At 54.1% G+C, this 14930-nt stretch overlaps 5 protein-coding genes across 5 annotated transcripts; 2 read left to right on the top strand and 3 right to left on the bottom strand.

The window, feature by feature from the left end:
• Positions 1-580: 580 nt before the first annotated feature.
• CORC01_07917 (uncharacterized protein) lies at positions 581-1084 on the top strand (the record flags this gene model as incomplete). Its single annotated transcript, XM_022619552.1, has 2 exons — positions 581-733; positions 794-1084. The coding sequence occupies 2 exons, from the start codon at positions 581-583 to the stop codon at positions 1082-1084; spliced, it is 444 nt and encodes a 147-aa protein (XP_022473927.1).
• A 1632-nt stretch (positions 1085-2716) lies between these two features.
• On the bottom strand, positions 2717-3922 carry CORC01_07916 (CoA-transferase family III; the record flags this gene model as incomplete). Its single annotated transcript, XM_022619551.1, has 1 exon — positions 2717-3922. One exon carries the CDS (start codon positions 3920-3922, stop codon positions 2717-2719), a length of 1206 nt encoding a protein of 401 aa, XP_022473926.1.
• Positions 3923-4985: 1063 nt separating this feature from the next.
• CORC01_07915 (short-chain dehydrogenase) lies at positions 4986-6055 on the bottom strand (the record flags this gene model as incomplete). Its single annotated transcript, XM_022619550.1, has 2 exons — positions 4986-5447; positions 5549-6055. The coding sequence occupies 2 exons, from the start codon at positions 6053-6055 to the stop codon at positions 4986-4988; spliced, it is 969 nt and encodes a 322-aa protein (XP_022473925.1).
• Positions 6056-7303: 1248 nt separating this feature from the next.
• On the bottom strand, positions 7304-9636 carry CORC01_07914 (vacuolar protein sorting-associated protein 1; the record flags this gene model as incomplete). Its single annotated transcript, XM_022619549.1, has 5 exons — positions 7304-7472; positions 7529-7613; positions 7665-9307; positions 9386-9520; positions 9581-9636. 5 exons carry the CDS (start codon positions 9634-9636, stop codon positions 7304-7306), a joined length of 2088 nt encoding a protein of 695 aa, XP_022473924.1.
• Positions 9637-12552: 2916 nt separating this feature from the next.
• On the top strand, positions 12553-14411 carry CORC01_07913 (WD domain-containing protein; the record flags this gene model as incomplete). The annotated part of the gene is made up of 4 exons (XM_022619548.1): positions 12553-13219; positions 13275-13678; positions 13731-14211; positions 14263-14411. The coding sequence occupies 4 exons, from the start codon at positions 12553-12555 to the stop codon at positions 14409-14411; spliced, it is 1701 nt and encodes a 566-aa protein (XP_022473923.1).
• Positions 14412-14930: the final 519 nt, after the last annotated feature.

Here is a 14930-nt window from a genome sequence, read left to right as displayed (position 1 = left end):
GTTGTTGTGGACTGAAGCAAAAATCGCTGCCGTTTTGCTGCGGCCTCCCTCTCACTTCACTGAAAAAGTTTAGGTGGATGAGACTGACTTCCGTTGATGGTCCAGGTGAGAACAGGTCAATTCATCAAAGTCCAAGAAACGGTTCAATTTGCGGGATAATGCGTTGTAAAATCGATGTTAGTGCCTCCGAAAATTTGACATTGTAAAAAAGGGTATTAATGTTGGGAGATGCACACGAAGTAAATCTGACGTTTCCCTCCTTCAACGCTGGGAGTCGCTGAGATCCGCTGCCGAATTCTGTAAATTTTTGGATGGAAAAGGTTCTGCCGCCCTGACCGCCAGTCTTTCCGCTATTTTGAGCTTAGTGCGGGGCGATACACACCCTTGTCACGGTCCTGTGGAGTTGACGGGACCCTCAGCAAGTGCCCACTGGCTGCACTCCCTCAGTTGGCCCTCTGTGAGGTCCAGCAATACAACAAACGACCTTACATCACACGCCCACTCAACCGCGTTGTAAAGCCATTTCCCAAAAACAACCCGCTTATACCAAACATCTTCAGTCCAGAAAATTCAATACAGGATGGATTCCATAGGCATCCGAGAAGAGGCCTTCCCCGCAAGGAGCAGGCAGGAAACGGGGACAGTGAACGGCGTCCCAACAGAAGTCACTTCAGTCTCCTTCTCTGACAAGTTTGTATTGACAATCTCACAAGATGGCAAGCTCTCACAATGGGTATGTCCTCTTGATCTAGCTAAGAATGATAAAGATTGGCCATACTGACCAACTCACAAGATCCAAGTGCCTCTGCAAGCTTCATCAGGCGGTATGGTCGACCTCAGCCTGCCTTCAAGTAGCCGGGGTCTGCTACCTTCGGTCCATCTCACACCCAAGACGCTTCTCGGCGGTGGAGGTGATGAGAGAGAAACTCTGGGACAGCTCTATGCCGCACAGATTGCCAGTCTCATGTCCACGAGAGACCCTGAGGATCGCAGGACGCTCGTTTTGGGACTGGGGCTCACCAAGGTCGACACTGAGCGGGAAGCTTTCTTCGACACGGTTGAGTTGGTTCAAAAGGTCCTATGAGGCGGTATTGAACAATGCGGCAAATAACGTCAATAAATAACACGGTGATGAAAGCCGTTTCTGCGACCGATCTATCACCAGAAATTGCCTCGACTGAAAAGCATCTCGTTGACGGAAGTCGAGTAACCTTTGTTGGGATCAAACCTAGCCGCCACTGCTGGTACATCATGGGAGCACGAAATGAAATCAGTAGTCCTCACGCTTGAGGACTCGCCTACCGAATGGCTGGCATGTTTGATACCGAATACAGAAAAGCAAATGACACCACCATAGGGGTATGGTTCAATTCGGGACAATTCAGGAGGAATAAGTGGCGCCTAAAACTCGAAGGCACTGCTACCTCGTTATGAATACTTTGTCCTATGTTTGGCGCTCAGCCGATCTAACACTGCAGGGCGCTCCGATTCTTTGTCGATTAGCCTTGGTAACAGTCGTTTCCCGTGTGCCCAGCTAGTAGAGACCGGCAACAAGCTGTCTGCGAAGGCTCTACATTATGGTGTAGGGAAACACATTATTTCTATTACGACTTCACGAGTAGGAGGTAGTCCCAAATAAAGATACAATGCACCACAGGCCTCCGCCATCCATGCCGGTACACAAGTGTTAGGATCAACTTGCTTTTCCCGCATACTCTGTGACAACCATACTCATACTCGTGGCGGTGAGCCGGGGACAGTCTGCACAACAAGAGACACGCAGCACAGAAAGCCACCAAGCCTTTCCCCACGTTCAACCAGCCATCCCGTCTGATAGGTGAGCCCAGAAAGGCCCTCAATCTGCCGGGGAGCGCGAGCCGTCGGGTTCCGATGGGCTGGGATATAGACAGATTACAGCCACTTTGACATCCTGGGGTGACTCTTTCCGCTCCCCGGGACGGCACAGGCGGGAAAGGCTTCCGGCATATGGACAGCGCCGTCGGTCAAGAAAACACCTCAACTACTCCATCTCATCACCGACAAGAGGGGGAAAAAAAAGGAGGCAGTAGTGGCGGTCAGCGAACGGGAGGGCGCAGTGGCCGACGAGTGAGTATACGAAGAGAGGCCGACGTTGCTCGAAGGATGATTCTCTAGGGACGCTGTCCTCTGATAAAACGGACTGCAATGCCATGTCAAGCTTGAATATCTCTCAGATGATTCGCTTGTTCAGGCTTATGGGAAGCAATTGAATACAAGCAGCTACATCCGCAGAGAGGTTTGGCATGCTGAAGAGTTCCCCTTGGAAGGATCAGCTAATGTTTCGGACAGAGTGGCGCCCAAGCCCGTGTGTATCCATGATACGCAAAGCAGCGTCTTCGGTCACCATCACGGATATGTCAAGGACCGACCCTCCCTCTCCTCGACCACCTCCGAACCCACCGCCAAGTCCGAGTTAAAGCATCCGTCTTCACGCTCCGGTTCATGAAAGGCAAATATCAATTGGATATTGAATGATACCAGCAAGTCAGTAGAACTAACGTGTGTATAGTCATTTGCGTAATCATCGGAGCATACATGAATATGACTAGGTCTTGGTAGCAGCTTGATTGTGTTCAACGACACCAGAAATGAGTGGTGTAATAGAGACGTGCCAGATTACCGAATACCCTGAACATTATAGACATGATTATACAACATCAACATCTGGGCCCAATTCTCATAGCCTGGACTTCTCTTTGAGCACCCACGTCCCCTCTTTGACCTCGAACTCTCTCCCCTTCTTCCACCCCAGCCATTCTTCAAGCGCCTTCTCACCACCATCACCAGGCGTGAGCAGAACGCCAACATACCCTCCCCCCTCAACACCAGGCCCCTGCCCCCGTCTCGGATCTTCATTCTCGCTCTCCGCCACAGCCAGACACGGCGTCTCCACCAAGGTCACCGCCGGCCTCAGGTCCCCTTCTCTCGCCGCCTCCGTCTCGAGCTCGTGATACTCCAAAACAGGTGTACAGCACGCGTCCGTCCCATCAAACACCCCCTCCCACTCGCCCCTCGTTCGAGTCTTGAAGATCTTGGTAAACAGCTCCCTTAGCTCTCCCCACCTCTCCCGGTCAAACCTTTTCTGTTCCCACCCCTGCCCCGCCAACCCGAGCCCCTTGACGAAAGCCGCGAAAAACTGCGGCTCCAGCGCCCCGACGGCGAAGTACTTGCCGTCCTTAGTCTCGTAGGTGTCGTAGTAAGGGCACCCGCCGTCGAGCATATTCCGCCCCCGCCCGTTGTCCCCCAGCGGGGTCTTGAGCGCGAACCGCGAGAAGGTGGCGAGGTACGCCGACCCGTCCACCATGTTCGCCTCGACGACCTGCCCTTTCCCCCCGTTCCTCTCCCTCGCCAGCAGCGCCATCAAGATCCCCTGGAACAGCATCGCCCCTCCGCCCGCAAAGTCAGCCAGGATGTTCACTGGCGGGTGCGGCTTCTCCCCCTCACGGCCGAGCAGGCTCAACGCCCCGGACACGGCGAGGTAGTTGATGTCATGGCCCGCCATGTCCTTGTACCGCCCGTCCCTCCGGAACCCCGTCATGCGGCCGTAAACCAGGCCCCGGTTCGCCTTCTCCAGGACATCGGGGCCCAGCCCCAACTTCTCCAGCACGCCAGGACGGAATGGGTCGATGAGCACGTCGGCCTTTTCCGCGAGACGCTTCACAAAGGCGAGGCCGGTGGGCGACTTCAGGTCCACGGCGACGCTGGCCTTGTGGCGGGCTAGCATGTCCTCGGTCGGCAAGGGTGTGCGGCTGCCCTTGAGAGCGCGGTCGACGCGGAGGACCGAGGCGCCCGCGTCGGAGAGGAGCATTCCTGCAAAGGGACCCGGGGCGAGGCCGGCGAACTCGAGGACTTTGACGCCGTGCAGAGGCGGAGGGCCGACCATGTTTGCAGAAATTCACTTAGATGATGATATGTCGGGAGATGAGACTCAGAGACTTGGGACGACGACAGGGTTGTTAATGTACTTCTTTCTATGAAATTGATATTGTCATAAATTTTTTTTACAGATACACGAAGAGGAAATGAAAAGATGCTACGCAAAGTTGTAAAAGAGACGGCGGTTGTGAGTTGTGACCAAGGCATGGCCGGTAAACTAAGAGTTGGAGAAGCTCCAAATAAGCCGAGGCAGCGTCCGCCTGTGGGCGGGTGTCGGAGTTGTTGAACATAAGGTAAGCTCCTCCTCGCATCCCGGGGGGGCCGGGGGAGCTGTTGTGGGTTCGGTGAGTACCTTTCGAACACGGACATGCATTGCATCACCGGTGCACGAAGCACTCGGTGTGGGGTCACTGACGGTGAGGAGGTTGCTCAAATTGGCCATGAACAGAGAGCCGATGGGATGGACGCATTGGGTTGTGCGACGTTGTTGGATTTGATCCCGCCGGCTGCTGACGCCTTAGTCACGGATACTTCCATCACTTTTGAGAGGGTCAAACGCTCCAGAAGGCATATCAACAAGTAACGTAGTTACAGCACCTACTACTGAAGTCTCTTCTTCCTAATTTGGTGATATGTGATACAGTTCATACGGCCTGGAATACTGAGCTATGCCTAACTCTGTGCAGTAAGAAGATGTAAAAGTCGGAATGTTGAAGTGACTTCTCGTTGAGAGTACGTCTAATCCGTAATACCTGGGCTATGCTCATCTTCTCTTATACATCAACTGGGATAGGGAGTCACACAGTCATGGAAGGACAGATCATCAGGGTTGCTACAGCATTTCGCCTTGTAGATATTGGTTCGTTTTACTACAACATGGTATTTTGTAATTTAGCGTCTGTAAGATTCACACGAGAAAACAATGCCATTCCTGGTCCTGCCAAGACTGCAAAAACTAAAATGACATATTCAAAAAGGTATCTTACAAATTTTGTTCTCAAACAAAACACCACACTGAACCATTCCCCCAAAAGGAGGGGAAAAAAAAAAGACACCGCTGACCAAAAACCTCACAAGTTCATCGAAACCCCGGGATCAACACCATTCAGGAGCTCCACAGTCTCCTCCCACACCCGCCCCTGCATCTGCTCCCCCTCTTCGTCCTGCATGACCTTGGGGAACCGCACAACGACACAGTCGCTCATGTACCGCCCGTGGGCCTCCTCGCCGGCGAACGCCCCCGCCGTGAGGCACCGCGAACCGACCTCGGCCGACCGCGCCAACAGCTTCAGCCCGACCTTCACGACAATCGTCAACGGGAACGGCACGTTGCGGAACAGCGCCGTCGCGCAGAGGCCCGGGTTCAGCGTCGTCACCTGCACCCGCCCTTTGCCCGACGCGTCCGCCGCAATGGCCATCTGCCGCGCCAAGATCACCTGCATCAGCTTCGACGTGTTGTACCGGTCCGAGAGGCTCTTGTTGGTGTTGAGCGCCTTGTAAATGTCCTCCTCGTTGCGTTCGTGGAATTTGGCCTGGAGGCGTGCATGTGTAAGTATTCAGAGCCCCCCCCTATTAGATCTTCTATTTTGGTCGAGGGTTAGGGAAAAGGGAGAAGCAGATTGACAAGACTCACCATTTGACTCGCATCCGAGGAAACAATGACAATCTTGGGCGTGACATTGTACGTCTTGCCCGTCCTCCGCAGTACCGGCAACAACTTCAAACTCAACAAGAACGTGCTCAGCACGTTCACCGTAATCTGGCTCTCCCACCCTTCGGCATCAACCCTCTTGCTCATCGCGATGCTCGCGTTCAGCACCGCGAAATCCAGCCGCGGCAGCTTGTCCGCGCGCGCGGCAAACTCCTTTACGCTCTCAAACGACGCTTGGTCCAGCGGCCATACCTCGAGCACGTCGCGCCGGCCCGTCGTCAGCTCAATGTCCGTCTTGGCCGCCTCGCCCTTGTCGGTGCTGCGCACCGCGAGGATCACTTTCGCCGCGTTGAGCCGCACAAAGTGCCGCGCCGCCTCGAGACCCAGGCCGACATTGGAGCCCGTGACGATGATCGTGCGGCCCGTGCAGTCGTCAGACGGGTAAGGGAGCTTTTTGAATTGAGAGCGGAGGAAGTCTACTGCCTTCATCTTTGCGGCTCTACTACGTTTTCGTTCTTGTCGAAACTTTGAATTCCCTGACTGCGTTGCCCGTCGGTTCGAAGTCGAAAGCTCTGCAGCTTTGTTTCCCTTACAGTAGACTAAGAGCGTCGTTTTCGCTCAATGATCTTCTAGCAAGTCTGAGGTTGCAGGCGAGGGTGAAACAGTATGCGCGCGGGGGATGTACGAAGGAAGCGAGATAAGGGAGGGAGGCCCGGTGAGTTTATCAACACCGTCTTCCCCCTCTCCCTCCCCCGATCTTTCCGTCTAGACCTTGTCTACTCCTCCCCTCCCAGAGCTCAAGCTTTCCCAATTCAGCGCTGCGGGGGAGAGGAAGAGGGATAGAGCACGGAAGCTACCCTGATGCTACCCGGGAAATGTTTCACCAAGCTCAGCGAGCAGGCATTGACCGACGTGGAACACCACCTGCGCACTAGCGCGACGTAACATGAGGTGAATAATCAAAAGAAAGGTAACAGTACTGGGCCATTATGTGCGCATACGTGTCTCCAAGGCGTATCCGTACCTATGTCCCATCTCTTATGCCCTGGTGGCGTCTGGAAGTATGAATGTCGCTTTGACGCCTACATCCGCCCCAGAAGCCGGGTCAGGAGCACGCCAGCTTTCCGTCCACAGACCAAGCGGACGGAATATTGCCAGAAGGTCCCAGGTTGGGGGAAGCTAAATTATGAATGCATGATTCACCGGGTCTTGGGTCTTGGTCACATTGGAAGAATCTTGATTCCGAAGCCAACCGCCAGCCAGCCAGTTCTTAACGAGGGACGAACGTGCGCCTTGAGAGATCGTCTAAATATCGAGAGAATGATGAATATCGTCCTGCAAACCCTCGCAAACCAACCACACGCCAGATCAGGACAGCTTGCGACCAAAGATGAGGCACGATGTAAAGCAGTAGGACAAGCGAATTAGAAACGTCATCTTTCATTGCTGTCTCTCTCTTGCTATATCCTCTTTGGCCATCTTGAATCAGTCTTCATCTCAAGAAACAAATGTATGCCACTCTCATTAAAGGACTATCACCGCAACTGCCGCTGTCCGATTCTCTACTGCCTTCCACGCCTCCAGGGACTCCGCCGACGATTTTTGGGAAGATTTTACTGCCTTAACGCCGCGCTCTTTCTAATTTTCGTGCCCCCAGAAGCATGAGGCGGCCAGCATCTCAGCAGGCAAAAATTTGAGTGCTTCTCAGAAGCCACTGTGTATGTCGTTTCACGTCTCTTACTGGACCTGGCTGACGATCTCGCTGGCCTTGCCAAGGGACTCCACCATTTGCTGGCACTCTTTTCTTCTGCGGATGGTGAAGTCGCTCTCCTTGAGCAGGTCATCCAGAGTGTCAGTGCGATACATGTTCTCCAAAAGTTCCTTCTGCATCTCATCCTTGGTGAATCTATCATATTGTTAGCTGACAAGACGTCACATGCAAAACCTGGTCGGTTTACTCACTGAACGAGAGTGAGCATGATGGCCTTGGGAACCATGTCGATCATGGTTCGCCTCACAATGTTGTAATAGGAAGAGATAAGCAGCTCTGTACATTCCGGTCAGCGCGTCTCGAGCAAAGTGGGCATTGAAGACATACTGATGACTTCCACCTCGATGTTCTCACGCTCTGAGAGCGTGCCAGAAGCCTTAAGTGTTGGCGGGGGAGCCTCCATGGCTGCGGCCTTCTTCTTGTTCTTCGCTGCGAAGAAGCTGCCGAAGAAGCCTCCGTTCGCAGCATCATCAGGCACGACTGGGCTGGACGCTCTAGGAGTACCTCCCGGCAGAGGCTTGCCAGTCTTGGGGTCAACCTGAACGGGCTTGGAAGGATTGTAGCGCTCGTTCACCATAGCCATAGCTCTGTGACCATTCAAGAAGTCAGGGTGACCGGTGTTGATATAGCATGCCTCCATAGCCACCAAATCTCTGACTAGCTTGTTAGTAGGCTCCATAGCCTTCTTGAAGAAGTTGATAACCACGGTGTGAACCTTCTCCTTGAGCGACGGATATCTGCGGTACAACGACTTGCCCAGGAGTTGAGACAAAATGCGCACCAGCTCGTCATAGACGAGAGACACGCACTTCAGACTAGGGTCTTCCAAGCGCTTGATCTGCTGCTTCACAATCAACTCGAAGGCAGTGGTGCCGACGAAAAGAGCCGGGGAGGAACCAGAAGAGTTGTACAGAATTGTACGGATATCAACGTCCTTGACCACGTCGAAGGGGTCCACAGCCTTGACACCGTTGGAGTATAATTCGTGGAAAACGAAGCTGATTCTCGCACCACCTGACAATTCTGTGCTTGAGAGTTCCGTGTTGTTGCCGTCCAATACCGTCCGCCACTCGTTCGTGAACTCGGTGATGATGTTGAGGACAATGTTTGCGCTGTTTCCTAGCATGCTAGGCCCCAAGGTGTCCAACTCGGCAGAGTACTTTTGTAGCGAGCTCGAGATACGAGCTTTGATGTCGGGCAGGGTCTGCTTAATGTGCATCATCAGAATAAGGTTGAGCTTCCTGGCCAAGTAGGGAGTTCCGCAGTAAGAGCTCTTGTTCCTGTATGCTTTGTGGTTGTCGAAGAAGTTCTTCTCGTTCTCAAGGGCTGCCATAATCGGTTTCTTGTTGTCGATATCTCGCTGGCCACGGTTGACCACAGGGACGTATCCCAGCCGCAAAGGAATGATGCGTCCAGCCAAGATATCAACAACATCAGTGCCCTCATCCATAAGATCCACCTTGGTAAGAACACCAATCGTTCGCTGGCCCTCGGGGTCGACCTCGCGGGCAAGCTTGAGACCGTCAGAGTTGGCAAGATCGATATTGGCAGCTGTGACGGCGAGAATGATGGCGTTGGACTTGGAGATGTACTTGAGAATCATATCGCGGATCTGGCGCTCGATATCGCGGGGCTGGTCTCCGACTGGCACTCGGGTCAGACCCGGCAAATCGACCAGGGTCAGTGTAAGAACGTTCGGTGAGTAGACTCTCAAGTTGATCGGAGCGGGCGAAATGCCTGCGTTGCGGCCGACCTTGGCCTCGGTTTCCCTGCTGATCTCATCGCGAATCTTATTGAAGTCGTAGAACTTTTGGCCAGGGATATGGAGGAACTCGCCCCATTCATCGGCGTTGGCTGCCTTGTCGGTGCTGTTTTCCACCTCCTCGACGCCGTTCTGTGAAGTCGCGGGGCGGTTGATGAGCTGCAGGACGAGGGGCCGACGGGTACAAATTCCAGAGCCTCGGGGCAAGCTGTAAGAGGTAAATTGTTAGATGCCTCGAGGCCTGGGAGACATGTGATGGCGGAGCCGGGGCAATTGTCACACTCACAAGTCTCTTCCTACAATATTCTCCAAGACGGAACTCTTACCGCTGGACTGACTACCAACGACAACGATTTGAGGGAGGTCGATGGGGTTGGTGACGCCAACCGTTGTGAAGACATCCTGGAGCTTGTTCACGAGGCTGGGGCGCAGCGCATAGTCAGCTTCCGACGTGCGTCGAGGGGTATTGGGCATCACCTACGTGATCAAGGCGGGATCCGAGATACCACCTTGGCTGGAGGCGGGGGGCGCGCTCATTGTTGCGATGCGGCCGGGTGCTCTTGGGGGATTGTGGTGGTGAGTTGGGCGAGGTGGAAAAGTCGAGTCGAGGACAGACTTCTTTGTAGTCGAGTATCGTGTCGAAGATGGCTCCTAGATCGCAACCTATGGAATACGTGGAAGCTCCCGGAAAGGGGGGTTGGGGTTCGAGACGGAAGCGAGGACGATGGCCGGAGTGAGGATCAGATCGAGAACGGCCGTAACACCCCCTATGTGTCGGCGACGACGGGTATGTATATCAGCAAAGATACGAGGTATCGAGCAGGTTGCAAGTTTGCAGGTGTTTTGGTTGGGGATGGTGGGAGCGGACGTCGCAAGCACCGGGCCCAGATCACAGATGTCAAGAGCCTACCTTTCCGTACACACGTTGCTGCTGGCCCGAGAGTTTGCCCTGGATCCCTGACGCACCAGCCACATGCGTCCGGTCCCCACCGGTGTCGTAGGTAGTCCCCTGCGACTCTGCCGACAGCGACAGCAGCGAGACAGCAGTTGGCGGGGCGTTGGGCTGGTGGGCGACCTCCCACTTCTCCCACTTGGGCACAAGTACCACACGTGACCGGGTCACATACACCGGCGGCAGCTCTCGACACACCTTGATCGTGTCGGCAGCACGTCGCGCTCCTCCATCCACTTTCAGACATGTTGAAGCAAGATATCGCTGCCTAAGCGTACGTCACTCGCGCCACGCAATGCCATGCAAGTGGCATTACAAACTGTACTGAAGTGTACGGATTGTAACACGCAATACCAGAGACTGTCTCTTCTCATTTGGACCGCCCTCCTCCGCCACTGCTTAGGAGACACAACAAAGACCGGACGACCCAATGAGGAGCAGTTGTTCGCGGCGAAGTGAGCAAACGCCTATCGGGCAAAAGATCTAGAGACGCTTAGAGTTTAGTCATCTTCAGCCATTTACGGCTTCCCGGAAGCCTTGCTTCTTTATTTGCTTCGTCCCCGTAACGTACAGCAAGGCTGGAGACAGAAACACACGACGTTTGGGCTACCTAGAAGTGTTCTTGGTAGTGGCAACTCATAAAACAGTATAACGTGGTACTTGGCCTTAATTCCAGGTGTATTCGCTCCGAGTGGAAGTTGATATTAAGGTATCTTAGCTTACTAGGGAGCGGTTTAATGGCCTTTGGGAAGACCATCAACAACTGGCTATCGTTACGAGCTCTCGATCGCGGCCTTGTCTTGCCTCCAAATGCAACCCAGGTGCCTTCTGCAGCGAAACGCAAGATACTGCAGTGACTGCATGCCATCTGGACAAGGGTCCGCTGCGTCAACGCCCGGACCGAAACGACGAATGGTGGTAAGGGACCGGTAAAGAGCCGGACCGCTCTGGCGAGGCGATATGTTCAAGATTGAGACCTTCTGGCAGCTACACTTCAGCGGCCAGCGGCGCCGTGCAACCTCGATCGAGACGGCAGACTGCATGTTCATCCGCACTTTCATAAAGACATAGAACATACCTGTTACCGATACACTTTGAAAGATGAACATCTCGTCATGTCGACGACAACGACGGCTGCAGTCTTGGAAAGTCTCTCGCATGGGTGTTGCCTCTGTTTGGTCAGGTACCTGTAGCCTTCGTGCTCTCTCGGATATGTCCACGGAGCCGGCTGATAAGCTTCCCCAAGGCTCTCAAAGTGTTCTCAAGTGTATGCAAACGATGCTATAGATAATCTCTTGTAACCCGCACTTCATGTTCTCTGATTCATGAGAGAGACACTAGCTGAGCATGTGACCCTCTTCCCCTCCTGTGTTCATGCTCGGTAAGGTAAGGTAGGTAGATTGGGATCCTTCTGGCGTGGTGCATAGTGGTGTGTTAGTGAGCTTCACTGTCCTAGAGCGCGTCCAGTGAGCCGGACCTCCAACCACCCCAGCAAGCAGGTCATCTGTCTCCACCTTCGTGTGCGGAGGGACTGCCGCACGCCCAATCACACGGCATCCCGTCATCTGCTTGCCCGCTTGTCCCAGTGTTTGCCCAGTCAGGGTACTGCAGCAGTGCGCCGCTGCCGGCCACGGGTCTCTTCCTGGGAGGCTACCTACACAGCGATCTTCCACGGCAAGTGTAGGCTGCGTCTGCAGAGGTACCTTGCTACCGAATTAGCACCTGCCTGCTCATCGTAGGGAGACGTCTACCTATGACTTCTGCAATGCAGCAACCCCGAAACCTGCACCCATGAACTCCAAACCTCAAAGCTTCACATACCTATCTAACCATCTTACGTCCCACTGTCCACGTTCTTTTCTTCCGTGTCTCTTTCCTCTTCACGCACCTTCTCCCGGCTCCCAGACCTCGTCCTTCTCACGCACCTTCACCTCCTCCGCCCTACCGCACCGTACCTTACGCCCACAAGTCCGTCCGTCCGCATCCGCGTCCGCACCACGACCCTCTCTCGAGCTATTCTCTAATTAAACGTCCAGCGACAAAGCACTCGCCACAACATTCCTACCATACCTAGGCGTCGCCGTCTCTCCCAAAATATCGACCGACGAGAGCAACCGCGGGGCCTTCCCGCGGTAACATAGGCCGACCTGGACCCCAACTACAGCCCGGATTCCAATTCCCATCTTATTTCAGCCAACCAACAAGTGCCCACCCCGCCGGATATCCAGACATCTTCAACCACAGTTCTACCCCCAGCCCCCGCGGCTTCCCGCCCCTCCTTTTCTGACGATACCACAACTCCGAGCCCCTACCAAGCGAGCGCTGTTCAACTCTCCTCGGCTGTCCCTGAAGCGATAACATCTCCCTCGGCGCCCCGTCAGGTCTTGGGCCGTAGACGACGAGCCACTTCCGATTCAGATCGGGGAGACTCTCCTGCGACGTCCGCGGGCGCCAGTCGACCCGGCTCTCATCGCTCCAAACGCACAAGAGGAAACTCCAACATGATCTCAGACGGCGATGGAGTTGCTTCAAACGGAACGTCGAGGACGTACTCAAACGGCGCGAGGACGGAGGCGCCGCTGACTGCCTCGGCGACAAACGGCGCTCGCAAAGCCGCTGCCCTGAACGGATCGTCCCGTTCTGGCAAGGAAGCCCAGACACCCGTCCCTTCAACTTATTATGGACATGATCGAGAAGAGGTCACTCGCATACTCATACAGGCTCTGTCCGATATGGGATACCAGGGTGCTGCCGAGAGCGTCAGTAGAGACAGTGGCTATGAATTGGAGAGTCCAACGGTCGCCGCCTTCCGGAGCGCCGTTGTCAGCGGCGATTGGGGCGAGGCCGAGGAGCTCCTCTTTGGAGCCGTCATGTCTGGGGACCGAGGCCAACCAGGAAACGGTCTCGTTTTGGCTCCTGGCTCCGACCGGAACGTCATGCGATTTTGGCTGCGGCAACAAAAATTCCTTGAGCTGTTGGAGCAGCGCGATACCTCCCGGGCTCTGATGGTGCTGCGAACTGAACTAACACCGCTATACCAAGATACTCAGAAGCTTCATTTTCTCTCCAGTCTTCTTATGTGCCAGTCTACGGAAGACCTGAAAGCCAAGGCCGAGTGGGATGGTGCCCGCGGCCAGTCGAGGAAGGTTCTGCTGTCAGAACTGTCAAGTAAGTATTCTCGATGCCACCTCAGGTGATTTATGTAGTACTCACACATGAATAGAATGCATTTCGCCCTCGGTCATGCTGCCGGAGAACCGACTCGCCGTTCTTTTACAGCAGGTGAAGCAGAGCCAAATAGACAGCTGCCTCTGGCATACAACCGCGTCATCACCCTCATTATACTCGGATCACTATTGCGAACGGAGTCATTTCCCTACCGAGGTCGCGTTGGAACTCACAGACTTGACTGGCGAAGTTTGGCAAGTCCTATTTTCTCACGACGGCCAGCGACTGGCTGCCTGTGGAAGTGGTGAAGCTGTTGTTATCTGGGATCTGCCTTCTTTCTCCATCTCCCAAGTTTTGCGACCGCATGCTCAAGGTGTCGGCGGTTTGTCATGGAGCCCCGATGACTCAATGATTGTTACATGCTCCCAGGACAAGTATGCTAGGCTGTGGGATACCACGGTGCGTAATTTCAATGGTGCTTCCCTCGACGCCAATACTGATATTCCCTTAGACTGGAGAGCTAGTCTTGAAGCTTGAGCGATTCGAGGAGCCAGCCAGTGGCTGCGTATGGGCAGCAGACAGCAAGACTTTCGTCACCGGATCTCTGGACAAGCAACACGGCTTGCGCACTTGGAGCATTTCGGGGGAGATGATGTGCGAATGGGGTAAGAAGCATAGAGTTCAGGACATCTGCGGCTCCCCGGACGGTCATTGGCTCGTGGCTGTCGACGATGAGCAAAAGATCCATGTCTACAATGCCTTCACACGCGAGCTGGAGTACGAAATGGAGGTCAAGTCTCGGCCGACATGCGTGAGCATCAGCGAAGACTCGCGTCATTTGCTGCTCAACAAAAAGGATGGAGAGTTGCAACTGATAGACCTGGTAAATCGGACATCGGTACAGAAGTTCTTAGGTCACACTGGAGGCGATTTCATTATTCGGAGTGCCTTTGGCGGCGCAAACGAGAGCTTTGTTGTGAGCGGTAGCGAAGGTGAGTTGGCTCTTGTTTGGATGATGTCAGACGCTGATTTACTGGCTCTAGATGGAAACATCCTCATCTGGCACAAGAATAGCGGCGCTGCAGTGGAAAGACTTGAAGGACACCAGCCTCGGACGAACGCCGTTACATGGAATCCGGCAGAGCCTTGCATGTTGGCATCGTGCGGTGACGACGGCAAGGTCAAAATGTAAGCTTGCTACATCATTGTCGTTTGCTATGGCTAACACCACGTAGCTGGTCGAATAAGACTCGAAGCACAGCTCTCAGATCATTACATAATGGCGCATCCCGAGGTTCGAATGGTTGGAGAGAGGAAGGGCGTGCTGAGGAATAGGTAACTGCGGTTCGACTCATGGCGGAGTAGATCTGAATTGGAATTGGAATCGGAATCGAGTTAAATCCTCTCCATCAACATACTACGGTGTCATGGCGCATTCTGGGTTATGGTACAAGAGTGAGGTGACAGGGGCTGTACGTGGATGTCACCATGTGTGGGTTGGTTTGGCTCACTACAATTAGAACGATCAATGTTATATTACCGTCCCCGATATCAAGATTATCATCGCAGCGGTGCTGGTGTATTGGTATCCACAGTCCACTGCTTCGGGCCTTGTTTGCTGCCAATGAACGGGAAGACACATACTCGATCGAAGTGCGCTTTGTCAGGCTCGCAATGTTGCTCCCTTCTTTCCGTCGTGAACGAGCAGTGA

This window comes from Colletotrichum orchidophilum (assembly GCF_001831195.1).
Source record: "Colletotrichum orchidophilum strain IMI 309357 chromosome Unknown Scaffold_65.1, whole genome shotgun sequence".
In the NCBI taxonomy this organism is placed as follows: domain Eukaryota; kingdom Fungi; phylum Ascomycota; class Sordariomycetes; order Glomerellales; family Glomerellaceae; genus Colletotrichum; species Colletotrichum orchidophilum.
This window is presented reverse-complemented; position numbering and strand designations above follow the sequence as displayed.